Genomic DNA, 26,555 nt, shown 5'->3' with positions numbered 1-26,555 from the left:
ATTCCAAAGGCGGTCGCACTTTAAACTTTTCTTTGAAATGATCTCTAAAAAATTTTAATACATGTTTCTTAACTAGTGACGGTTTAGAAACCCATTCCCCATCAATATCCAAGCCAGGAATCACATTCCTAGCCTTTCTCCCATTAACCATACTATGAAAGTAAGCTGAGTTGTCATATCCAAAAGAAGCTCATCTGACCCGAGACTTTTGCTTCATATCTTTACATCTAAAAATTTCAATCTCTTCGATACTTTTTCTACATTCCATCCACACCCATAATTCCTCCTCTAATAAATCTCTCTCTTCCATACGCAACTCAAGATCTTGTTTTTCCGCTTTAAGAATCACCATCTCTTCCTTTTCCTTAGCATAACAGTCTTTCGACCATTTCCTAAGCCTGTCTCTCAGCCTCTTGAATTTTTTTAAAAGAACCACATCCGGAGAACCATCACAAGTATACCCGTCCAATGCCTTACTAACAACCTCTTCACAATCAGGCCTACCCAGCCAAGAATTGAACCAACGAAAAGGTTTTGGACCAAAATTATTATCAACTAAAGAAAGAACCAAAGGCGAATGATCCGACCATTCTCTAGGAAGGGCTCTTAAACAAGCATTTGGCCATTTGTTGAAAATCCCTGAGCAAACAAACACCCTGTCTATTTTACTTAATGTGCAACCTTCCCTGCTAGCTAAGTAGGTATATTTCATACCTTTCATGTTATACTCCCTGAGTTCTGCTTCAAAAATAAAATCATTAAAATCCATGGCCCCCACCGGATCAAACAAAGTATTTTTCCTATCTTCGGGAAAGCGAACTGAATTAAAATCCCCCAAAACAACCCACCACCCCTGCCCGGATTGAATCACCTGAATAATCTCCTGCCATAGAACCCTTTTAACTGTATTATTCTGAGGGGCATAAAAATTCATTATGTTCAACCTGTGATTCCCATCCCTAAGCCAGCCCGATGTAACCAAAAAATTATCATGCTTAATCGAACTTTCCTTTTGAAACACCTTTGAATCCCACATACTGACCACCCCCCTGATCTACCATCCGCGTTAACCCAGTCAAACTCAAACCCAAAATCACCCCAAAAATCTGCCAACACCTATACTTTAGTATCCGAACACAACATCTCTTGGAGCGACAAGAACGAAACTCCAAAATCCGACTTAATCCTCTTTATCCAACCCGCCTTTCCAACAACCCCAAGCCCACGGATGTTAATTGAAATAAAATTCATGACTTACATAATTGTACCCTTTCATGAACAATTGAGTCCGCAATCATGTAATCGAAGTTTGCCAATCTCGCACCTACTTTGTCACCAAGATTTTTTGTGGCTTCTACTTCACATGTTTCTGATTCACTGCCAACCGACTTCGAGGACTGACGTAGGTTGTCGCTGTTTACTCAAACAATTAGTTTTAAGACTTAAATTCCTTTAATAAGTACGGGTAAGTAAGGTCGTCTCCTCAGGGACTCAAGGAAAGTGCAAGTTTGTTTAATTTATAACTAATTATTTAAACTAAGCGGACAGACGATGTCAAACGGTTTTTAGAAAAAGATTTAATTAAAACTAATGATTACTTAAAACGATTTGTAAACAATATTAATTAAAAGTATTCATTCTAGGTTTGGGTTATGTGTTCCATACGTTAATCACAGATTCTTTAGTCTTTGGTATTATAATAATTGCTAGTCCTATTTGATTTATGATGACAAACAATACCCTAATCGAATTGTTGACACAAATGCACCTGAACACCACAATTACCAATTCTATGTCTAAGATGATTAACTCAATGATAAGGTTTGATGATTCTAGTCCAATGACACAAGAGCTTAACCCTAAGTATTGATGAACAACCAAACAAACGTTACACAAATCAATAATCGCAAACTCAAGCTTTAAGCAACCAAATACTAATTAAGCAAGACAAATCATATAAAATTAATCAAGCTATATTCATGAAGCACAAGAATCTCATCATAACAGTATATTACACAAAACCTTAGCCTAGAACAAACACACACGACTAGCCGGGCATCGACATAATCGTTAAAGCACTTATCTTGATGAACATACGATTGTAGGACAAACCGGAAGCCTCGGGATGGATGAAAAACGCCCTAGAACACCTATTCTGCCTCTGGAAGTCGTTCTATGCCGAATAGGATCGAAAAATCATTTATATAGTGTAAAACCTAACTTTAGCCGACTTTGAGCATCTTCGCGTATCGCGAAGTTGCATGTCCTGCATCTTCACGATACGAGAAGATGAAACTGACTTCATATTCGAATTTGACTCATCTAGAAACATGAAATTCATATATTATAGATTCCGTAACTCATTTTCTAGGCCAAGATATGCCCGTTTTACTAAAACACACTTTCCTGGTAATCCATGTTGTTCAGTTTTCACTTCGGCTTCAGGTTTCTCATCCAATCCTCTCCCGAATCCTTCTTAACCCTCAATATATGTTTCCCCATACTTCCATCTTCTCGAGGGTTGCTTAATCTTCATTTGGATGGCTCTGAATTAGCTTGTTTAAGCTCCATAACTTCCAATGTCCTGAAAACACATAGCAATGCTTGAAGTACCAATGTTCATTCATTTATTTACCTAAATATAACTAATTAATATATAAAATTAACTAACTTTTACCCAACCATCAAGGACTGATTTTTATCTAGACAAACTTGCCTCTCCTCTTCCGACTGAGCACGATCACCCACTAGAACAGGTTCACAATTTAAATCCAAACTTGCATCAATGCTTTCGCCTGAACCATTACTCTCAATCCTTCTTGAATTATTTATTCCCAACTCAAAATTATTTTCCACCTCGTTATCGCTAGCAATATGGATCCTCAGCTTCCAAATCATTAAAGTCAACATGCCCAATATCAATTTCTTTAACCCCTCTTGTAGTAACCTTGGAGCCCAAAATGAAAGGGTCCAACCCAAAAGGGTCATCCAGGTCCATGTTTAGTCTTGTTTCTTTATGAGCTCTATCATTACTACTTTTGTAAGTTTCCAACAAATCCTGCCCCACGTCAACATGTTTTTTATTCTTTTTTCTTTTGTTTTTGTTGTTTTTTTCAACATTTAAGTCAACCCCACTACGCCCTCCCTCATGAGATAATGGAAACTCCTCCAAATTAGAAAATTGACAATTATCATTCAAAACTCTGTCATTATTACTCTCCATATTACCCATGGAATTACTACCTTCCGTGTTTTTTACCGGCGACACAATTCCGGCATCCTGACTATTTTCTGGCGAAGCGTTGGTAGCAACCCGAGAACCTGTTTCTGTCACGTCTTCTTCCTCCGTCGACGAATGAGTATCTTTTTTTCCAGCTCGCAAAAAATCCGGCACCCAATCGCCGACGTCCTCTGAAACCCACACCATAAACTCCTTTTTTCTCCATGTCATGGCAACCTCACCAACAATAGGATAACCGTCATTGACCGCCAGCCCCACATAATAGTAAGATACATCTGCATCGTCGGTTGCATGCTGCGCTTTATGGACTACCTTCCCAAACAAGTTGGCTACATTGTTAATGACCTCGTTCGACAACACATGTATCGGCACCCCTTGAACTTTGACCCAAGCGATCCTTTCGAATGCAAGTTCCTGTCCATTCCAAATCATCACAGATTCAAAATCCTCGCCTTTACCCACGAACTCATCTCTTGCCATCATAGCCTGTTCGTTTGTCTTATACGATAATAAGAATTTCATTCCTCCTAAATACCTCAGCCCTCCTATCGACAATCCCATATCTTTCACAATAGTCTTGATGTTCTTAAGAACTTCAAAAGAGGCTGCCCTAAGAACAAGAGTCCTACCATGAAGGTTCTCAAAACCAGAAAGTTTATCATCAAGTACCAAAGTTTTCTTTATCACCTTATCCACGCCTCTATCTCTATCTTCGGTTACCACATCTTTGAAGGACATGGAACCCATCCCGGTAAAATTTGTCAACTGTCCACCATAACCATGTGAAGATGGTAACTTCGTTTTCTTTGGTGCTTCCGGCATCCGTCTATCGTTGATCTCCGCACCTTCTAAAACAAACCGTGCAATGTTGATCGATAGCTTAAAATCTCCCAGCCGGATGTTAGACATGCTCCTGACCAATTCAATCTTATTTTTGACATCCAGAAACGAAACAAACCCAAAGCGTTTGCCGCCTTTGTCTCTCTTATTCGCTATGCAAATATCGTAAATAATACCGTGTTCTCGTAAGACTCTGGCCAAATCATTGCCGCTAAACCAATCCGGTAGGTTTGTGACGAAAATTTTTGTAAGTCGCCGTTGAATTTCCTCCGGTATAAACTGCCGCCAATCTCCCATGAGTACAGCCGCTTGATTCAGTCACGTCCAGATCCGTCTCTTCGGAGACGGAGATGGAGACGGAGACGCCGGTGGATTTTGACAGTGACGAGGCTCCGTGAAGACGGCGGAACCCTTTGACGGCGGAACCGTTGGAGTTGACGGCGGTAACCCTACGTGACGGATCACTTTTATTTGAGTGTGAGCGGAGCGCATACACTTTTATATATTGATTTTATATGATTCTAATTATTTTATATAGGATGATTTGTTTACTTTTTTTAAGGGGTGTTGAAGGTGTTTTAGATCGTTGTGCTTTTCGCTACCTTGTGAAATTAACGATTAGGTTACGCTAACCATTCTTAATTTTTTGGTACTTGGTTACAAAAGACATTCTTACTTACGTATAATCTTTTATCGAATATTGAATTTTAATAATCCTAACTTTGACACATTGGCCAGCGTTAAGCCCAACTTAAAAAATAATTTCTGACAGTCCCAACATTTCAACCTATTTTCCTCCGACGATCTTTCGTTAACTAAACACTAACTTTCAACCTATATACATAAAAACGATGACGTACTTTGGTTTTGGTTTTGCCTAATAACCGAACCGAACTGTGCTTAGCCATAATCGGTGTCGAGGAGGCCATAACTAGCATCCAGAACTTCGGGTCCTGTTATTTTATTTCTTTCTTTTACTCATGTTGCGTTGTTTGCCTTTGGTTTCCATCCAAAGCATCCATAACATCCCAAAACACATCCTTTGCACGGTTAGACCTTTAAAAGATAGACATATGAAAAGTAAAGATATTCTATAACTAAATACAATAACGTCAGATTAAACACATCAAACATTTAGAAATACTTGACAATCACCTAACGGTGTAATTAATTGCTTATGTGGCTCATTTCTAATGGTCATTTATATCTTCTTGTGCTCATTTATGGTACTAGTTAAGATCTTAGTTTTTCATTTAACAACTAAATATTACACGTTACAGGATTGAACCATTAACCATCAAATTCACATATTCACATGCAAACCATCTTATAGCCCATCAAAATAAGAACTCATTGTTAAGATCTTAGTGGCTTGTTTAGTTAATATGAACGGCAGGGCCCGCCGGGGCATAGGGCAATGCAGGCGACCGGCCGGGGCACTTGATTTTCAAGGGCACAAAATTAATTGAAACGTATAAGGCTTAAAAATCATTATTGCGATTTTATAAAAATTCCGATGGGTTCGGGATCGAAACGCATATAATATGTTGTTATTATGGAAGGTATAATCAACCGATAATACTTTTCATTTACAATCAAAGGGATTAAATACAATAACAAACCAACTTTACAAGAAAAGAATCACAATAAATATGGAAAACAATAATTGCAAATACTATCTAAATATAATGACAAAGTTTGAACCCTTAATCGTTTGGCGGGATATCGGTTGTATTATTGCTATGCCCCCGCAAGATGGACGATCAACATATGAGGCCAATCTTAGACAAAAGGTTATGGAAACGTGGTTTTAATAGTGGTTTGGTGAGAGCATCTGCGAGTTGATCGTCGACGGAAATGTGAACTACCCGAATAGTGCGTTGGTGCACCTTTTCTCCTACAAAGTGAAAGTCAAGAGCAAGATGTTTCATGCGTGAATGAAAGACCGGATTAGCGGAGTAGTGCGTAGCACTTAAATTTTCACAGTAAATAGTGGGTGTAACCGTAGACTTGTAACCGAGCTCAGAAATGAGGGATATAATCCATTGGACTTCGGTTGTAGTAGTGGCAACGGCTCGAAATTCAGCTTCGGTGGATGATCATGCCAAAGTCGGCTGCCGTTTCGAGTTCCATGAAATGGGGTTGGAGCCTAAATAAACAACATAGCCTGTGGTGTTCTGATAAGTAGTTCTATCGCTAGCCCAATCCGCATCAGTGAATGCATGAAGCTGTAAAGGAGAATTATGTTTAAAAAATAATCCGTGATGAAATGTACCGTGTAGATAGCGGAGTAATCTCTTTAGGGCAACCCAGTGTATGTTGGTGGGTCGATGCATGAATTGAGAGAATTTGTTAACTGTGAACGCAACATCTGGTCTGGTGAGAGATAAATATTGTAGGGCTCCAACGAAAGCACGGTATTCGGTCGGTGAGGGTAATGAGGTACCATCGTTGAGTGTAAGACGGTCCGAAAAAGACATTGGGGTGGCAGCCGGCTTACAGTCACTCATGTTGGCTCGATTTAACAAATCAAGAATGTATTTAGATTGGGAGAGAAAGAGACCATTAGTATGGGGAATAACTTCGACACCTAAGAAATAAGAAAGAGACCCGAGATATTTGAGTGAGAAACGAGTGGCAAAGGAATTGATAAAACAGTTTATAAGGTCTGAATTGGGGCCCGTCAGAATTATGTCATCAACATAGACAAGAAGGTATATAGGGGATTTGGTTACATGATTGACAAAAAGAGATGTGTCAGAAACTGTTGGTTTGAAACCAACTGATAAGAGATATGATTTTAATTCATCATACCAAGCCCGTGATGCTTGCCGAAGGCCGTTAATAGCCTTATTGAGTTTGCAAACATGATTCGGGAGAGAAGGATCCGCGAAACCGGGTGGTTGAGACATAAAAACGTCCTTGGTTAAAGTTCCTTGTAGGAAAGCATTATTAATGTCGAGTTGACGAAGACACCAATTTTGGGAGGTAGCAAGGGAAAGAACAAGGCGAAGAGTGGCAGGTTTAATGACAGGACTAAACGTCTCAACATAATCCAAACCCGGGCGTTGATGGAAACCTTTGGCTACTAGACGAGCTTTTAAGCGGTCAACGGTTCCATCGGGTTTGAATTTAGTTCGAAAAACCCATTTGCAACCAACAAGGTTGGGAGCTAGTTCGGGTGGGACAAGAGACCAAGTGTCGTTTTGTTGAAGGGCATCTGAAGAGGTAGGTCCCAGCAGAGCCCAGTTGGACCCGCAAGACTCACCTTAAAGAGGGACGTCTGCGCAGAAACCAACTGGATCCGCAGGACCAACCATGCTCAGAGACGTGACGTCCTTACGCGCAGTACGCAAGCTGGTCCCGCAGGAAATGCCTCCCGATAGTGAAGGACTCCGCCTGTCCCCGCAGCCTCGGATACAAGCCATCAGGGAAGGCCACCCGCGCAGCAAGGCTACACGCACAAGGCACTTAGCTCTCAATCACTCAGTGTCTCCTGAAGGAATGAGCGAAGCCGGGAACAATCCCGCACAAGGGCGGGAGGGGGAATACTCCCGCCCAAATAAGCCAGTCCGTACGATACGGGAAGATCTTCTGTACTGTACCTGACGAGGTATGGGAAAAAGATCTGACTAAAGATACGACAGCTTATTGACAACAGTATGGCGAGCAGTATGCTCCTGTACTGTGTCACTATTGGCCGCTGCCTACTCACCAACTACTGCCATACCACATGCGTAGCCGCCAGTTGGTGGAAAAGGAATAGTACACAGCAGGCCTGGTCACTATCAGCCGCTGCCTACCCACCAACTACCAGCAGGGCACGTGCGTAAGCCACTGTTGGTGGAACAGGAACACTGTTGCAGCCGGCCATACCTCCTTGGAAACCTACCTTCGGCTATAAATACCACAAATGGTATGACCATCTCATCCTATCATATCTTATCACATTATCATCATATTATACCTGATATCTGCTCTAGCAACCTCTTAATATACTTTTATATTTAAAGAGCAATCTAGTCTGATTCTCACACCGGAGGGTGGTCACAAGGAGGAACCCCCCCCTTCTCAGTGACGAGCTCACGGTGTCTGTTTTGCAGGTTATCAGAAGAACCATCTTCCAAGGGTCTAACCCCTCGTGGGAAACATCTATCTAGCCCCAGGTTACCTGTAATCTGTCCGGGGTCCGGTTAGTGTTTCTTCATTGGCGCCATCCGTGCATAAAGCTAGAACTTCATTTTTCTCCAGTTTTTTCAAACTTCTACAAAGATGGTTAGAGAAATTCCGGTAACCACAACCCCAGCTACTGGGGGGAATACCGGTAACACAGTTTTTACAAACACTACCCCGGTTACCCAAGCCGGGGCAAGTGAAGTAAATTTTACGAACACTACCCCAGTTACTCATGCTGGGGCAAGTGCAGTAAATGATCGCCTACTGGGATCCACTGATACCCAGGTTGAGAAACGAAGACTCCCCAGCCAAACTCTCGATGAAGTCAAGGCATGGGCGGAGGCACGACAAAAGGAATTCCAGGCCGAGTTGAACGAACGCTTGCGTTCCGTACAACAGGCCGACGAATTCGAATACTGGGAGGATGACTCGGAGGAATCCGACTCCGACGCGAACCCTCGCCATAGGGCAAAAGGGAAGCGTAAGGAAATGGAATCCCAACCGAAAAGGCATTTTGGACAAGCCTTCAAACCAAAACGCACAGGTGGAAGTCCATGAGACTTCTCCAAAACGTTCAGACCAAACATTGCAATTGCAGGAACGTCCAAGTTTGCAAGGGACATTGCGGAAGCAATCGCCCCAAAGAGTGCCAAACAAATGCCTAACATAGGCACATATGACGGTATATCTGATCCAGACGATCATTTGAACAGGTTCATAGCGGGGGCAACCGTCAGCAATTGGACGGAACCCACGTGGTGCTACATGTTCCAAATGACGCTTGTTGGGGCTGCTAGAGCTTGGTTTGATCGTCTACCGGTCAACCACATCTACGACTGGGCAGACTTCCAGCAGAAGTTTAGCCAACACTTCAGCCAGCAACGGAAGTATACCGAGGAGCAATGGACAATCCTCAAATGCATACGAGAAGAAGATGAATCTCTGCCAAACTTCATCACTCGCTTCAACTCAAAGAAGCTAAGTTTGGGCAATATCAGCGAAGATCTTGTTCGCGCTGCCTTCATCCAGGGCGCGCATGACCCAGAGCTCATCCGCACCCTAACGGGTAAAGATGGCATGCCATCCACATGGGATGCCATCATGACAGCAGCAAAACGCTATGCGGAAACGGAGAAGCAACTGGGTAGAGATCTCCCCCAGAGCACAAAACTCTACACTCAGAAGACGAGAGAAGACAACGTCCTCACCGCCCGATTAAATAAAAAGCGGAAGCTAGGCATTTGGCAGTCAAGGGTAAACTTTGACACCTCATCCGGCTTGCAACATCGATTGGGCGGAAGGGATAATGTACATCCGCACCGGAACTCCAGATGGACGCCACTCACCAAGAGCGTCACTGAGATATTCGCTACTGAAGAGCTCCCGTGGCCAAAGCCTCCAATAATCCGACATCGTCATGATGCTGATCGGAGCAAATACTGTGACTTTCACAAGACAAAAGGCCACAACACTGAAGAATGCATAGACGTAAAAGACATGGTCGAAGCATTTGTCAGAGATGGGACGCTCGCGCACCTCGTGGTGCAATAAAGGCTGAGCAGGCGGGTGCGTGTAGAACCTCAGCTGGGGAAAACACGAATAAAAGTTCCAGCTTCAATGTCGAGACTACATGCTGCGTAAACAACGAGATCCCGAACCAGGTGCGTATCGGCTCGATGGCACTCCCATCCCAACATGGAAGGGAGCTTATTTACACAATTTGCATGTAAATCAATTCCAATTTGTAAAGAAAAGGCCAAGAGCCACTTCTAATGGAAATGATTTTAGAACATCGAAGCTGATGATTTTACTTTTCTGAACACTAATATGCCGGCTTTCACCGCATAATTACGTGAAGTCGTTGCGTGGGAAGGCGGTCCTACCCGCACAAACCCAATAACAGGACAAAACCTTCACGCAGGTCAGTTGAAGAAGTTCAGCACCCAAAAATAAAAGTGCCGGTCTATCCGCACGAATCATGAAAGGAAACTGAACACTAACCTATTGACAACCGCGCGTCGAACGGTTCAAAACAAAATTCTTAAAAGGATGAGGAAAACCTACACGCAGGTCAGATAAGGGTAAAGTTTTGCCATCCTACTAAGTGCAAGTGACGGTACTACCCGCACAATCACGAAAGAGGAAGCAAAACTTCACACCTATTATCAACCACGTTCAAAGGTTAACTTATCCTCAAAAGATGAGGAAAACCTACACGCAGGTCAGATGAAGGTTTAAGTTTAGCCATCCTACTAAGTGCAAGTGACGGTTCTACCCGCACAATCACGAAAGAGGAAGCAAAACTTTAACCCATTATCAACCACGTTCAACAGGTTAACTTATTCCACACTTGGAAAATTGCTAATTTAAACTAAGTATGCAAGTCATAAGTTTATAAAGCAAGAAACCCAAAGAAGGAAATAACAATCTTATACGCAAAAAGATTAATATTTCACAAACGAATTATTACAAGAATGGCCGGGTAACTACCCGCCTACGAAAAGAAAATAAATACATCTGTACAAGACTATCCTAGCAATGGGAAGGGATCTTTAGGATCAAGCTTCAGGGCCGCTTCCACTTGGACCCGCTCCATCAGAAGAGCGGGGCGGTTCGAGGAAGGCTTTAAGGATAGCTAACCCATCATCAGCAGCAGCTACTTGGTTCACCTTCTCCACCACTGGATGCGGGAAGGCGGCGTATTGATTTACTGCTTGGTCATATATGGCTTCAGTATCAACATTGTACAAAGGGAAGTTGGATGGCGGGATGCCTTTCTCAACAAACCCTAGACCAAGCAGGAAGCCGACCCGTTCCCCATCCTCGTGAGAAGCGTTGAGGGCTGCGCTCATAGCATCGTCGTAGGATGTCTCTGAGAAGACCCGATGCACAACCTACATAAGAAAATATACAAGTCAGCACCCTATTTACAAAGAAAAGCGTGAAGACATGAAGATAGACATACCTGAGACAACGCTTCTCGAAGAAGCCATTCCTTGGCAACCAGAGCTTCTTTGAGGGCGGCTTGAGCTTGGGTACAGGCGCGTTCGGCTTCGCTTTTGTTAAGGTTGGCAAGTAGCACTTCCTTTGCGGCAGCCTCTTCGATGCCCTTAAGCTTCCGCTCGGTGTGATCAAGCACGCCCCTCTGGTCCAGGATCTCTTGAAGTTTCTTGGCATCCTCCATCGCCAAGGCATCATGAGCACGTTGGAGAGCCTCCAATTGGGCCTTGAGCTCCTCGTTCTCCACGCGTAAAGGCTCAGCAACGGCTTCAGCCTTGGTGGCCCTCTCGGTTGCGTTCCTCGCAGTCTCCTTAGCCAGCCGAAGCTGTTCGTTAACAGCTTGGGCAGCCTTAGAGCGGGCCTCGAGTCGCGCTTGAACCTCAACCTCGAGGGCCTTGAAGGCCTTCTCCTTCTCCGCAGCAGCTGCGGCCAACTTTTGGTTCTCCTCCCGAAGAGCCCGCGCTTGAGATACTTCCTTGGCGCGAGCTGCTTTTAACTTGTCGTTTTCACGACAAAGCAGCTCGACGCGCGGCTGCATCCGGGCCTGGAGAACCCAAAGCTCATTGGTTAGCCTACCCTCCTGGTAGCTAGCCATGGCTTCCCCCAACGCACTATGGGGAGCAGCGTGGCGAGCCCATTCCACGCACTCCACAGGGGTACGAAGGGTTGTTCCTCGGCGTATGTTCCATCGCGGAACATACACTTCATTGGAATCCGACACTGCAAAAAACAAAAAAACAGTTAGGAAAAGATGATAAAAAATAAAAGTGAAAAAGGGCCAAAGGAACCCTACGCACCTGTAGGGTCTATAACAGGCCGATAGCCGCCGAACCCATCACCTGAACCCAAAGGAAACCCATCCAAAAGGTCAGGCAGATGGGAAGGTGGCAAAGATTGGCGAGTACTCCCATGCGTACCTGATGGGCCGGCCGTCGGTGCCGGTGGCGGGGGCATGGTGGCAGCCGCCGCAGTCGCTGCCGCAGAATCCGCAGCAATCGTAACCGCCGGCTCGGTGAAAGATGCTGTAAAAATCGCACTCACAGCCGGCGGTGACGTCATCTCGGCTGGAACAGTCGGCTCAGAATGAGCAACTGAACCAGCGGTAGCAGGCGCAGGCGCCTGGGTCGACGCCTCAGGTAGGCTGACCAAGCCCACCGTCATTGGCGGAGAGGTAGTACTCGGCCCCTCACCCTGGAATGCGCCAACATCCACGCCTGCGTAAAGAAGAAAAGTGTTAAAAGACTTGAGGATTAAACTACGAAGATAAAAGCTAAGAATTGTACTTACGGGTTTTCTTGAGCTTGAACGTACGGACGGGCGGGGACGAACCCGATGGAGCCGGTCTCTTGATGCCGGTCACCGTCGTCGTCGTTGGTTCTCCGGAGGTAACAGTCGTAGCCTCCGGAACAGTGGTCTTTCCACCACCGGGGTTCCCCGCCAACTCTTCACTATCTGACTCAGTGTCAGATAGGAGCACTGGATCGGCTGTGGAGGCCGCCTTCTCCTTCCCTTTCCCGCCAGCAGCCCTCTTCTTCCGCACTAACGGAGGACCATCTGCGGATTCCTCAGAAGAAGACAGGATGTCAGGAATTCCAGCAGCGGGTACAGCACTGAGGGGTGTAGGAGAGAATAACGCCTTACCTGGCCGGCGGTGGCTCAGGATCTCGTGGCCCAGCGGATAGACCTCCACAAACCGATCCGCTGTTTGCTCCAGGATGGGCAACTCGTTCTCGTCAAGAGCACGAGTACCCACCCGCACGGGATCGTCAGCTTCCCGCGGGTACAGGAGCGACTCCAAATTGTTCCCCTCTGAAAGAAAAGAAACAGTTAGAAGACAAACTCATATCAGAAAGAAAGACAAGACATACCATAAGGAGTAGAGTTCAAACCGTATTCGAGAAGGATGGGAACCTGAGACGCCTCCTTCCATACCCGGCTCATCCCCAGCATCACCATCCCGGACTCCGCAAACCGGTAAACCGGAGATTGGACCCGGGATATCTTCGCAAACCATTCCGCCTCCTGGTAGTTGGTGGCGTGGTGGCTCGGAATGGCTTGGCCATTTTTAAACTTCATGGCAATGGGGACGGCGCGGGCAGAAATGTAGAAGAACTCCCGCTTCCACGATCGGAGACTGCGCTCGGTCGCGCAAATCTTCAAACCCTTGATCCGGGTTGTCAGGGTGTACCACCCCTGGATGCACCTCCAAGTATAGAAGGTCATCAGGCGGTCCACATAGGGCTCAACACCCAAAATCCGGCACACCCACTCGAAGTGGCGAATCTTCGCGATCGCCATTGGGTGCAGCTCGGTCAGATGAACACCGTGCCTTTCGAGGACACGGTAAACAAACTTTGTCAATGGGAACCTAAGGTTCCCATAAACAAAGAATGCAGCATATACCCCGATCTTGCTACTGGGGGCATCGTACACGGTCTGATGGGGTTCAGGAAACTCAGGCTCGAGAGGATCGAGCATGAACTTCCTAACAACATACCGGTACTGATCGCCGGGCAGAGCACACTGGCACTCACCAGCAGTACTCTTATCATCGACTACAGCTTCAGTATCATGTGAAGACATATTGCAGAGGAAGAAGAAACGATTACGGAGGAATGCTCAACTGAATAAGAGTATTCACCAGAAATCGCCTTAGAGATGAAAGAGAAGTGAAGATGTGAATTACAAATGACCCTCTTCCCCTTTATATAGTGATCGCAATTAATGCGGTGAATTTAATGCGAAGGAGAGAGAAATCGAAGGTGCAATGAAACTATGACACGTGGCAAATAGCAGGCTGGCAACAGCTGTTGACAGGACGCGTACCATTAATTTCGCGGCCACGCGCCCGAAAAATCGCGCCCACGCGCCTGAAAAAGCGTCTGGAATGACCATGTACTGTCACGTCACCATAACTTCCTGCACGATCTGACACAGTCAGAAGAAACCGTCGCACGACGTTTCAGATGTTTGGACTGTTCTTATCCTCACCAACCTTTCGAATTTCAAAATTCAAAATTCAAAAAGATCATAAAGTAGGCGGGAAAATACCCCCCTTACCTTGGCGAACAAGTAACCGTAAGACGGATGCGGGTACAGTGTAAAGGCAAAACCCTTCACATACCTAGCACCCGCAGGGAATTGAAGCCAAGAAAACCTTGGCGAACAAGTAACCGTAAGACGGATGCGGGTATAGTGTAAAGGCAAAACCCTTCACATACCTAGCACCCGCAGGGAATTGAAGCCAAGTACCTCGGCAACCAAGTAACTATAAGACGGGTGCGGGTACAGTGTAAAGGAAAAACCCTTCACAAACCTAGCACCCGCAGGGAATTGACGCCAGGAATACCTTGGAAGTAAAATAACCGTAAGACGAGCACAGGTACAGTGTTAAGGCAAAACCCTTCACATACCTAGCGCTCCGCTGGGAATTGAAACCAAGAAGGATCTTCTGGGCAATGCTTGCGGAAACGGAAATAACATCCCCGCATAGCGGGAACGTCGAGAACTACGTTGTTCGAAGCTCCAGGATGGAATTGGTGGTCTTAACATAATTGATCACTATGTTCAAAACCACCAAAACCTCATGGAGAATCCACACAAGTGGGACTCAACGCTCCTGACGTGCGAAGAGATTACAGCCTACCCGCATCATACCCAAAGACCAAGCAGGAAACTCGGGCATTTCTGCAAGTGACAAGGACTTCCGCGGGAAGAATCCCCATGGAAAACCTTAGAAAAACCCTTTTTCAAAACCCTCTGCTTAAGTCCAAAAGTTCACCTCACTTTATTAAACACGCATGAGAAGAACATTGGACTGGGGGGACTTGAAGAGGTAGGTCCCAGCAGAGCCCAGTTGGACCCGCAAGACTCACCTTAAAGAGGGACGTCTGCGCAGAAACCAACTGGATCCGCAGGACCAACCATGCTCAGAGACGTGACGTCCTTACGCGCAGTACGCAAGCTGGTCCCGCAGGAAATGCCTCCCGATAGTGAAGGACTCCGCCTGTCCCCGCAGCCTCGGATACAAGCCATCAGGGAAGGCCACCCGCGCAGCAAGGCTACACGCACAAGGCACTTAGCTCTCAATCACTCAGTGTCACCTGAAGGAATGAGCGAAGCCGGGAACAATCCCGCACAAGGGCGGGAGGGGGAATACTCCCGCCCAAATAAGCCAGTCCGTACGATACGGGAAGATCTTCTGTACTGTACCTGACGAGGTATGGGAAAAAGATCTGACTAAAGATACGACAGCTTATTGACAACAGTATGGCGAGCAGCATGCTCCTGTACTGTGTCACTATTGGCCGCTGCCTACTCACCAACTACTGCCATACCACGTGCGTAGCCGCCAGTTGGTGGAAAAGGAATAGTACATAGCAGGCCTGGTCACTATCAGCCGCTGCCTACCCACCAACTACCAGCAGGGCACGTGCGTAAGCCACTGTTGGTGGAACAGGAACACTGTTGCAGCCGGCCATACCTCCTTGGAAACCTACCTTCGGCTATAAATACCACAAATGGTATGACCATCTCATCCTATCATATCTTATCACATTATCATCATATTATACCTGATATCTGCTCTAGCAACCTCTTAATATACTTTTATATTTAAAGAGCAATCTAGTCTGATTCTCACACCGGAGGGTGGTCACAAGGAGGAACCCCCCCTTCTCAGTGACGAGCTCACGGTGTCTGTTTTGCAGGTTATCAGAAGAACCATCTTCCAAGGGTCTAACCCCTCGTGGGAAACATCTATCTAGCCCCCAGGTTACCTGTAATCTGTCCGGGGTCCGGTTAGTGTTTCTTCAGCATCAAACTCATCTTGCATGGATTTACGCCAAAGTGGACTTTTGAGAGCTTGGATGATTGTGGTCGGTTCTTTAGAATGAGAAGATGTGGTGTTATAATGAATAAAGTTTTCATTGTGATATTTGGGGTTGGGTTTGCGTGTAAGACGGGTATGTGGAGGAGAAATCTGGTTATTTGTGGAGATATTTGGAGTTGAGTTAGGCTGAATTGTGGGTACAGAAGTGGAGTTTTCGGTTAGGGTGGGTGGGAATTGGGAAGTAGAGGGGGTTGATTGTGTGGAGGGAGTGTTGGGGAGATGGGTCATGAGATTATTTTGAGTGGTGAGGGGATTGGGAGTTGTAGATTGGCTAGCTATGTTAAGTGTTGAAGGTGGGATTGGTTCGGAAGGGTGTTGAGAGGGTGGGGAAGGAGTGATATGAACAGTAAAGGGAAGCCAATCATCCAGGTTAGGGGAAGGATTTGTAGTGGATTGAGAAAAAATTTCATACAGAAATTTATTTTCAACAAAGTGTACGTGACGAGAGATGTAAACCTTGTTGGTTTGAGGTTCTAGGAGATAATATGCACTTTGAGTAGATGAGTACCCTACAAAAACACAAGGTAAGGATTTTGGTTATAGTTTATGTGATGCATACGCCAAGGATAAGATAGGCATCCGAAACTTCGAAGATTTTCATAGTTTGGGAGTTTTTGAAATAGACAAAAATAAGGGGAATCATTTTTTAGTGTCAAGGTAGGTAGACGGTTTATTAAATAAGTAGCGGTGGTAAACACAAATGGCCAAAATTTTAATGGCATTTTGGCATGAGATAGAAGAGTAAGGTCCGTTTCAACTATATGGCGGTGTCGGCGTTCGGCATAGCCATTGTTTTCGGGAGTGTGAGGAGGGGAGGTGAGATGAGAAATGCCAAATGATGCAAGGTGGGATGCCAATTTGATATATTCACCTCCATTGTTAGAAAATAATTGTTTAATTTTACATTGAAAATAATTCTCGACAAGTTTTTGAAAGCTAATAAATATATTAAGGGAGTCGAATTTCTTCTTTATGGGGTAAATCCATGTGTATTTTGTGTAGTGATAAAAAAAGATGATATAATATTTGTAACCATTGTAAGAAATTACGGGAGAAGACCATACATCGGAAAATAAAATTTGCAAAGGTTCATTAGAAGTAATTGAAGAAACATGAAAAGGTAACTTGTGGCTCTTGTTTATGCAACAAGAATTACACGATTTGTTAAACGAAGAAATAGACGAAACAATAGAAGATAAATGCTTATCATTTGTCCGTGTGGGTGTCCAAGACGATGATGCCACAACAGTGATTTATTTTTCTCAACATGAAAAACATAAGGCGGTGCTTTTGGGCGAAGCTCATAGATTCCGAGTTTAGCTGTTCCCCGAAGGAGGGGTAGGTGGGAGTGGCAATCCTTGATAACAAAATTAAGAGAAAAAAATTGGATTATTATGTTATTGTCAAGACATAAACGGGATATAGAAATAATGTTACGAGATATGGAAGAGATGCATAGAACATTATGAAGGGTTAAAGAGACGGTATCAAAGTGAAGTGTTAAAGAGCCAACATGAGAAATGGTAAGGGACGAACCATCGCCAATGACGAGTTCTTGGGTGCATCGTATGGAGCATGAAGCGATAGAGCATTTAAATCATTTGCAATATGGTGAGAAGCACCACTATCAAAAAGCCACGGGCAGTTGTCATTAGTATTTGTACCTGGAACATGCATCATATTTGCTTGGGTGTGATTGTTTTGTTGTCCACGTGGTAAGGAGGGTAGCCCAATGTGAGGATACATTTTCTTAAAGGCATGGCAAGAAGTGAGGGAGTGCCCTTTGTTGAAACAGAATTGACATTTACCCAAAAACGGACGGTTGTTGGTGTGTGAGGATGTATTTGTCGGCTGTTTATTTGGGGTACGGTAGGTAACAGACCCGCATGTTGGGAGGTGTTTCGGGTGTTCCACGGTTTATGTGTTGTGCGAGTGTGGGCCGCAAAAGCGGTGGTGGGTTGATGTAGAGTTTGGGTTGTAGGGTTTTGTTGTGCTAGGGTTAACTCATGATTAATAAGTTTCTCATGAAGTTCATGAAAGGTGATAGGGGTGTCCCGAGCATGCACGGACTCAATAACAGATTTATAAGCAATAGGGTCTAGACCATTTAAAACAGCATCAGTAATATCCTCCGGATCCAATTGTTTACCGAGGATGGCATGTTCATCTGCGATAGATTTAACGGATTGCATGAAGTTGGTAATGGTTTGGGTAGGACCTTTTGAGGACTGTTTTAGGCGGTAATTCAATTGTTTGAGGTGACAACGTGAGGTGGAGGCGTAGGTGCTAGAAAGGATGTTCCATGCCTCGAGGGAGGTTTTGGCGTTGGTGATTAACGGGACTAGAGACGGGGATAAACTACTGACTAATGCGCCGAACAAAAGACGGTCTTGGCGAAACCAAGCACAGTGATCAGGATGTGGTGTGGTCTTCCCGTCTTTGTCGGTAACTTGTTCCGGAGTATCAATATATTTGTAAAGATCAAGGCCATATAGTAAAGCCTCAATATGAGTTTTCCAACTAAGATAGTTGGTTTCTGTAAGTTTGAGAGAGGTGGTGTTGTTTAGGGGGATGGTACCGATGGTGGAGGAGGAAGTGGAGTTTGTGGTGGTCATGATGCTGGTAACAGAAATATGGCGCTGGTTAGGAGGTGTTTGGGAAGAAGGTGGCGGCTGTAGGGTAGGGTTTATGTGCTCCTGGCTGATACCATATGGAAGGTATAATCAACCGATAATACTTTTCATTTACAATCAAATGGATTAAATACAATAACAAACCAACTTTACAAGAAAAGAATCACAATAAATATGGAAAACAATAATTGCAAATACTATCTAAATATAATGACAAAGTTTGAATCCTTAATCGTTTGACAGGATATCGGTTTCCTTAATCGTTTGGCGGGATATCGGTTGTATTATTGATAGTTATAACGTATAATGAACGATAATTAATGTTTCTCCGGTATAGTCTAAGTGTTTTACGAGATTTAATTGATTTGTAACGTATGTTTTAAGGCGTTTTTGATGTTCGCCGGATTTTTCTCGCCGGATTCCGGCTGTCGCCGGAAAATGGAGGTAGGGGGGTGACGGGGTGGGTTTGGGCTGGGTAAAAAACGAATATTATATATTATTTTAAATATTTTACACTTAAGGTCCTTGTAAAATCAAGTTGTTTTAAGAAAGAAAATTAAAGTAAAATTATAATTTGAACCTTGCACTTTGAAATAAAATGTAATAATAAGTTATAAACTTGGATATTTTATTATATTATACTCGTATTGTTTGAAGATCGTTTGATTAAGAAATTAAATCCCGGAGTTTCATGAATTGGACAAACGAATAGAAAATGAACTATCGATAAACGTAAATCATCAAGATTGAAATATTAATGATGCACGATAAACAGGAATACATTGAAATGACAAATCGGGTCTATTTAACGAATGCAAATGCAAATTCAAATTCGAATAAAAACATAAATTAACGAATGTTACATGAAACGAATATTCTCACTTGAGACATTTTTAAGCTTATTTTTATACAAAAAGTTTTTTACACAACCAAAATCATAACAAAGTAAGTCAATTTAAAAATTAATTGTTTAAACCAAACAAAAAACCAATTACATAAGGCCTATTTTTTTTTTGCTTATATTTCGTTACTCGTTAGGGTCTACGGGCCCTTTTATTTCGGCTCGACCGAGGCATATAAATTTTTACAGATGACCCTGCTTACAAAAATAATTTACCATTAACTGTGGCCTATATTTCTTTGTCAAGATTGCTACAAGCAGAGCATTCTTTAACAGTTTCGTTTTCGGATATACCCTGGTACTGCAAGACATGTAATATATCTTAATTTCAAATTATAATTCTGTCAAAAATACATACAAAAATTCAGATTTCACATTCCAGGTTTCCATGTTATAGGGGTGTAAACGAGCCAAGACCGAGCTCGACAAGGCTCGAGCTCGGCTCGTTTTGACTTATGAGAGCTCGAGCTCGGCTTGCAAGTTGTTTTTTGAAGCTTGGGCTCAGCCCGTTTATTGTTTATTAATTAATTTATATACGCTTTTAGTTATTTTTATATATGTAAAACCCTTAAACGAGCCTTAGCTTGGCTAGAGCTCGACTGTGCAGTGTAAAACTAATACATAGAAGTCTAAAAGAGGTAAAACTTAAAAATACACAAAGCTCGTTAAGGCTCAACGAGCCTAAATGAGCTCCCCGCAAGCTCGGCTCGATAACTTAACGAGCAAGGCCGGCTGGAGGGTGGCGCCGGTTGGACCGTCGGCCGGGGCACGTAATTTTTAGGCGCCAAATTTTTTTGTATTTATATTTTTTAGTATACATTTAAAAATATAAAACTTATAAAATATTAATTGCTCTTTACCATCTTATAATTATTGGGCCCGAAATTATTTTTTATCCATAATCCATTTAATTAAGTTTAAATTATTGGGCCCAAACTAAAACTAAAAACTAAGAGATTAAATAAAAATCCGATGCAAAATAAAAAAAATAGCGGTCGATTGAAATTTCTCTTTGGTTCCTTCCTTCTTTGCAAATGCACGACCAACCCAGCCAACCATCACCGTTGGTTTGTTGTTAACCACCAGGCTCCGCCACGGTTGACCAAGCTAGCCACCAAGGACCAAGCTATTTTTTTTCCAATGTTAGGACTTAGTAGAGTTTCACGAATCATTGGTTAATCGTTAATTATTAAGGTATTGATTTTAATAATATATTTTTCTATGTTATTGTTATAGCATTAAACCTCGTTTAAAAAAATTAGCTTATATATTTCGTTATTCGTTAAGGCTATGGGCCTTTTTTTTCCGGCTCGTCCGAGGTATTTAAATCCTCGGAGACGGCCCTGATAAACGGCAAAAAGTATTTATAAACTAAAACTAAAAATATTTTTGGGTATTTTGTTAAGTTTGACAGCTCAAATATTTCACCTTTTGTGACTAAACTACCATTAGATTGTGTGCTTATCGTCACAAAGAACTACCTCAATTAGTTCATAGGAAAAACAAAACACTACATTTACTTGAATACAAACAAAAGAGAGAGAAGGTAAAATGAACCAAAACAAGGTTTTCTCATTCTCAAATGAAAGCCAATAACGTAAACGATACAACAAACTTAAGTGGCAAGAAGATCGTGTCGATCACCATTCTCTTTCGATTAATTAATGAAAGTTACAATTTGCTTCGTAAGTTAACCCAAGGTTCCAATTAGCTGGGGCGACATTATAAGCCGTTATGGTCTGTTTGGTTGTGTATGAGGTTAGCCTAAACGACAAAGCTTGACCTTTAAGGGTTGTGAAAGCTTGATACGAAGCTCCCCAGTTATGGCTCATGCTTATCCAAGCCGTCTTGGTTCCTTTGACCCACATGCTTTTGATGTCACCAGCACCACCAACGTTCATCACATACACTAGTAGCCAGTAGCCATTGCCCTGGAATGAAAATCTTAGGCCACCTTTCTTCACGCAGGGTACCCTACAATAAATGAAATGTTAGATCAATAAGATGCTGCTACGTTTCTGACAAGAGTTCAGCAAGTCATGCACAGAAACTCAACGACACCGATCGGTTTTGTTATTCAAAAGAGGGTAGCGGCGTAGCTTGTTGCCCGCTTACCTGCCTCCCTATTGTAATTAGATCCTTTTATTTTTCTTTGTATAATAAAAGTTTTCTTTCAAATCAGATTAAACATGCATTTCGAGCCGAATTCAAGCTCGAAGTCGGCTTGTTTCGAGGTTTCCTTTTTGTAAGGCTTAAGCTTGGCTAGTGAGTAGTTTTTCGAGTTCTGCTTGTTTATATTACTTATTATCTAATTTATTTACATTTATAATTTTATAAACAATATGCTCGTTTAGGCTCGTAAGCCAGCTCAAGCTCGATAAGTAAAGCTTAAGCTCGGGTTTATTTAACAACCAAAATAAGCTCGTTTAAGACTTGAGCTCGTTTAAGAAAATACCTGCGGTACATTACTGGAACGATGCCTGCTTTCCACTGTGCTATTTGCATAAATGCGGGTTTTGCCATGTCAAAATGGGTTCGGGGCGGGTTGCACCATCCGCCATTGTTTGAATCTTGTGACCAGTTTGGGGGGCAGAGGTTGGTGGCGGTGATGGTGGCAACGCCTGTTAAGCACCATGGAGATTGGACACATCGTATTTGGTAACATTGCCCGCAAGCATACCCGTTGCTAAAGATTGTTGTGCTCAATGCGGCTGTGTTCGTGCCGTACCCGTTTGTCACCACATTTCCATACCCGCACGCGCCTCCTGTTATAACCCGAAAACCGTCACAAAATTATAATTTTATAAAAATTGATGACTATTTGTCACACACGAAAAATAAATGTTATAAGGAAATTGGTACCCATGGTTGAAGATGCGGACTCATCTCCGTAAAATGTGGCATGAGCAAGAGTCCATGTACTCGGGTGATATACGGTTGGTGCCCGAGGGACAGAATGTGGCCGAGGGACAGAATATGCGGCTTCGGCCAGATGCAAACCGAACGAGGCGAATATCGCGATGATAACGAAGAGGCATAGAGTATGAATTGAAGCCATTGTTTGAAGCTTATTGCATTGAGTTTAAAAACGTTAAAAAGAGATATTATAGGACCTAAAACAATGCTAGAGAAGAGTGGGTTTGTGACCCTCACGAAGAGTTGTGATTTCTAAGTCAACTTTGACTGATTTATTTTTATTAAAAAAATGTTTAGGCCTTGTACATGTAGGCAATACGGGTTTGTACTAACTGGCATTTAGTAACAACGTGCGAGCAGGTTTTTCTGTTATAACTTATAAGCATGGGTTTTAGGGCGGCAATATAGTTTTTCCACAATTCGCTAATGTTAATATTTAAATAACATTCTTTTTATAACCCGACTAGTTATTCATTCAACTGCCTTGCTATATTCAGTCTTGAATAAAACAATAGGTTAGAAAACAAGAATTTAAAAGAAAGTAATATCAAATACAAAAATTCGGTTCGACAGTCAATTAGGTTTGTCTGTTAAGCTGGTCAGACCTAGGGATGGCAAACGAACCCAAACATGACGGACAAACTTGTAGTAACCAGAAAAAATCTAGAATATTATGTAATTTATGATTTGTTTCAAAAAAAAAAAAAAAATTTTGTGGCATGGGTCAAGTTAGTATTATGTGATTCCCACATGCTTATTATCCGAATCATGCATGTAAACATTTTCTCTTTTTTAATTTTAACTTTTATTCATTTCTATGCTCCTTGTGAAATAAATATATATATAATTTAAAATATATAGTAAAAAATGTATTTGGGAATCTCAATAGGTAATTTTTAATGAACTAACGGGTAGATCGATACCGAATGTATAATTACTCGATGCATACCCGATGGGTATATACTTGGCCCAGTATGGAACATGATTAGTATCAATACTTGTACAAAGTAGTGGTAGGAGTTCATGAGATGGCCCTGATCCTCCCATTCATACTATTGTACAACCATAACCTTCTCACTGTTCAATCAAACTCCTCCTCTATCACACCCCAACCTAAGGCGGAAATGCCGGGACATGATCTGATTGCTCACAACTCGAAGATACTATCATAAATATAAATGACAATATCTAATTAATTATTTACAAATATTACACACATTATCCAAATATACAAACAATTCAAATACACAAATATGAGTTCATATAACAATTATCTTGATTATATCCTAAGGTCTTGTCTACGTTTCCAACTTTAATCTTCAGGCAACCTGCATATGCGTAGAAAATGGAGTTTTTTTCAACAAATATGTTGAGTGAGTTTACCACCAAGTTTTGACACCAAAATTATGTTAATATGATAAATAAGCAAAACGTAATAAGTGCGGTAATGAAATCAAACCATAAGCAAGTAAGTTGTCGATTTAAACCATTGCCAAGCGAATCGGGCGATGGTCAATAAGAATGAGAACCCTCTCCAAGGGGATATGTCAAACGATTGCATACAAAAACAAATAAGCACATAACAAGTAGATTTGATTAATCACACACAATTACACGTTTGCTATTTGTTGATATGTATGTATAAATATGTATGTATGTATATATATATAGTATGATATACGCATATGTACCTCAAACGTTTTAGAAAACTGAGTAAAATAGGGGAATGATAAAACTCACCTTAGATAGAAGGCAAGTGAATATAATTAAGAATAAACGAGTAAATGGATAAGCGAGTCGTCCAATAAGAGTCAAACGAGATAACTAATCAGAACCTGAAACTTTGTGATATGAAACTATAAATAAAAACAAACTTAATGCCACTGGAATCAATCCAAACGGATGAGTAGAACTCTAGTTATGTTGAATTAAACGTTTAAGCGAGATGGTACTGACCAGAAGCCGAACAGCGAGTTGGAAGTCGGGTTTTGGTCAGTAGCCTTAAAATCACGTTACGAGAATAAAAGTCTTCTGGACCAAACGTTGAATCCGACCAGAAGTATGAGAAAACGGATAGTCAAACTTGTTGACTATTTTGCCCTTTAACGAGTTTTAAACGAATTGACCAATCAATACCCTTCAACCACCGAAATTGATTGAAGGTTATTGACTAGGGAATATATATGAATGTTTCCTATGTTTACAACTTACCCGAAAACTGAAAGGATCGATGAGAAACGGAAGTCAAAGGTCGGTGCATAAGCAAAGTCAACTGTTTATGAGTGTATCTTCAACAATAATGCAAAAACCGAAGAAGATGATGAAGGTTGGAGGTAGATAACGGGTAGGAATTGTGAATTAGGGTTTAGGGAGGATTTGTGGTAGAGAAATATGATATGTTTATATAGGATACACTAAATCGAACTAAATATGGTAACTTACTCGTTTTAGAACTAGATGGGCCTTTAATGATCAAATTAACATTATAACCAGTAAATTTCGTTCTTGATCAAGGGTTAATGAGTATGGACATGTATCTAAGCTATATTAGTCTTCTTGGGTCTTAAAACACTCGATTATGTCCGAAAATAAGCGATTTCGAGCCAAAAACGAACTAGGAAACAATAATAAACGAAACGAGCTGTGAAGGTAGCCCATAGCGCCGCTGGTGGGCCTAGGCCACCCCACCACGTGGTTTTCCGGCCAAAAGGAGGAAAACATCATCATTTGTCAACTTTAGTCCCTATAGTTTGAATTTAGGTCATTTAACAAACTTTTTATGCATAGTTTAAGATTTGAACAACATATAAAGTATAAGGGGCCTAAAGTGAACATTATAAACTTAATTATTTATAAACACTTGATTTTCAATAATAATAAAGTTCTAAAAAGGTGACATTCGTAAACGAATACGGGTTTTGGAAAATCCGAAATGTTACAGCTACGCAAAAAAAGAAATGGGTAGCATGATGGATGATTTTAACTCTAATTATTTGGGAGGCGTTAAAAGGGGGACAACATGAGTTATGAAAGAAATAAGAGAACTATTTTAAAGAAGGTTTTTACACCAAGAGAGGAGAACAATAATAAAAGGAGGACAAAACACCATTGGAGATCACCACTTGACATCATTCTTGAAGATTTCAAGACAAAAGTGAAGATGGTCTCCACAACCATGAGCGGCTAATCCACCCGTAATCATTCCCGGGTGTAGGGTTTTGTAAGTTTAGGGGTTTTTTTTACATCTATGATTTGAGACAATTAATATTTTATGTAATCATTTGGTTTGAATGACATGAATTAAGTAATATTATATTATTATGAATTTGCGTTGTTAAGATTTCCTTGCATCATTGACCTCGTAAGATGATAATTGCTATGGTTCATTATTTGTGTTTAAGGTTGTGAATGTTCTTAATCTATATAGCATATATTTATCAATAATTCATATTGTGAAGGTTTTCCTTGCACCATTTACTTGTGATAGACGAATATTGATGCCTTTTGTTATGAATTATTTGCTACCTAAATAACCATTGTGATTACATGAACTCATTTTATAGCATGTTTTGTCCGAATTGCTTGTAGAACTTGAAACCCAGTTTTGATACGTTTCATAATCATTGTTTACAACTCAATTATATTTCTTGATTATTTGTTTTCTTTTAAACTTAAAAATATAATTATTTCAAATCTAAATCATATTTGGTCTACACGACTACTTAAAAAATTTTCATAATTATTACTCAATTAAATTTAGATCACCGACCACAACCTCTTTGTGGTTCGACACCCTTCTTACCCTAACTAGTTTAAGTGATTAGGAACACATTCTTCTTTATCTCTGACCGGTACGAAGACGACCGATTAAACAATCAATTAGATTATTGTTTAGCCGTGTCAATCATTCGGATTGAGTTCTGATAATCAACATAGTCAAACATTTAGTCTTTCGGA

At 42.0% G+C, this 26,555-nt stretch overlaps 1 protein-coding gene across 1 annotated transcript; it reads right to left on the bottom strand.

The window, feature by feature from the left end:
- Window positions 1-21,343: 21,343 nt before the first annotated feature.
- LOC143543805 (expansin-A7-like) lies at window positions 21,344-22,812 on the bottom strand. The gene is made up of 3 exons (XM_077036043.1): window positions 22,545-22,812; window positions 22,138-22,447; window positions 21,344-21,656 (listed from the first exon to the last, which is right to left on the bottom strand). Exons 1-3 carry the CDS (start codon window positions 22,738-22,740, stop codon window positions 21,344-21,346), a joined length of 819 nt encoding a protein of 272 aa, XP_076892158.1. The 5' UTR covers window positions 22,741-22,812.
- Between the last annotated feature and the right edge of the window lie 3,743 nt (window positions 22,813-26,555).

Source organism: Bidens hawaiensis, unplaced genomic scaffold, assembly GCF_021521415.1.
Source record: "Bidens hawaiensis isolate Kalapana, Puna unplaced genomic scaffold, B.hawaiensis_p1.1 tig00013302_1, whole genome shotgun sequence".
Lineage (NCBI taxonomy): Eukaryota > Viridiplantae > Streptophyta > Magnoliopsida > Asterales > Asteraceae > Bidens > Bidens hawaiensis.
The sequence above is the reverse complement of the archived record's forward strand: the minus strand, read 5'-3'. Positions and strand labels throughout refer to the sequence as shown.

Coding starts and splice junctions, on each gene's coding strand:
- LOC143543805 (XM_077036043.1), bottom strand. CDS start 22,740: ATGGCTTCAATTCATACTCTATGCCTCTTCGTTATCATCGCGATATTC. Junction 22,448..22,544: donor GTCCGCATCTTCAACCATGG/GTACCAATTTCC, acceptor GGGTTATAACAG/GAGGCGCGTGCGGGTATGGA. Junction 21,657..22,137: donor GTTCCAGTAATGTACCGCAG/GTATTTTCTTAA, acceptor CATTTATTGTAG/GGTACCCTGCGTGAAGAAAG.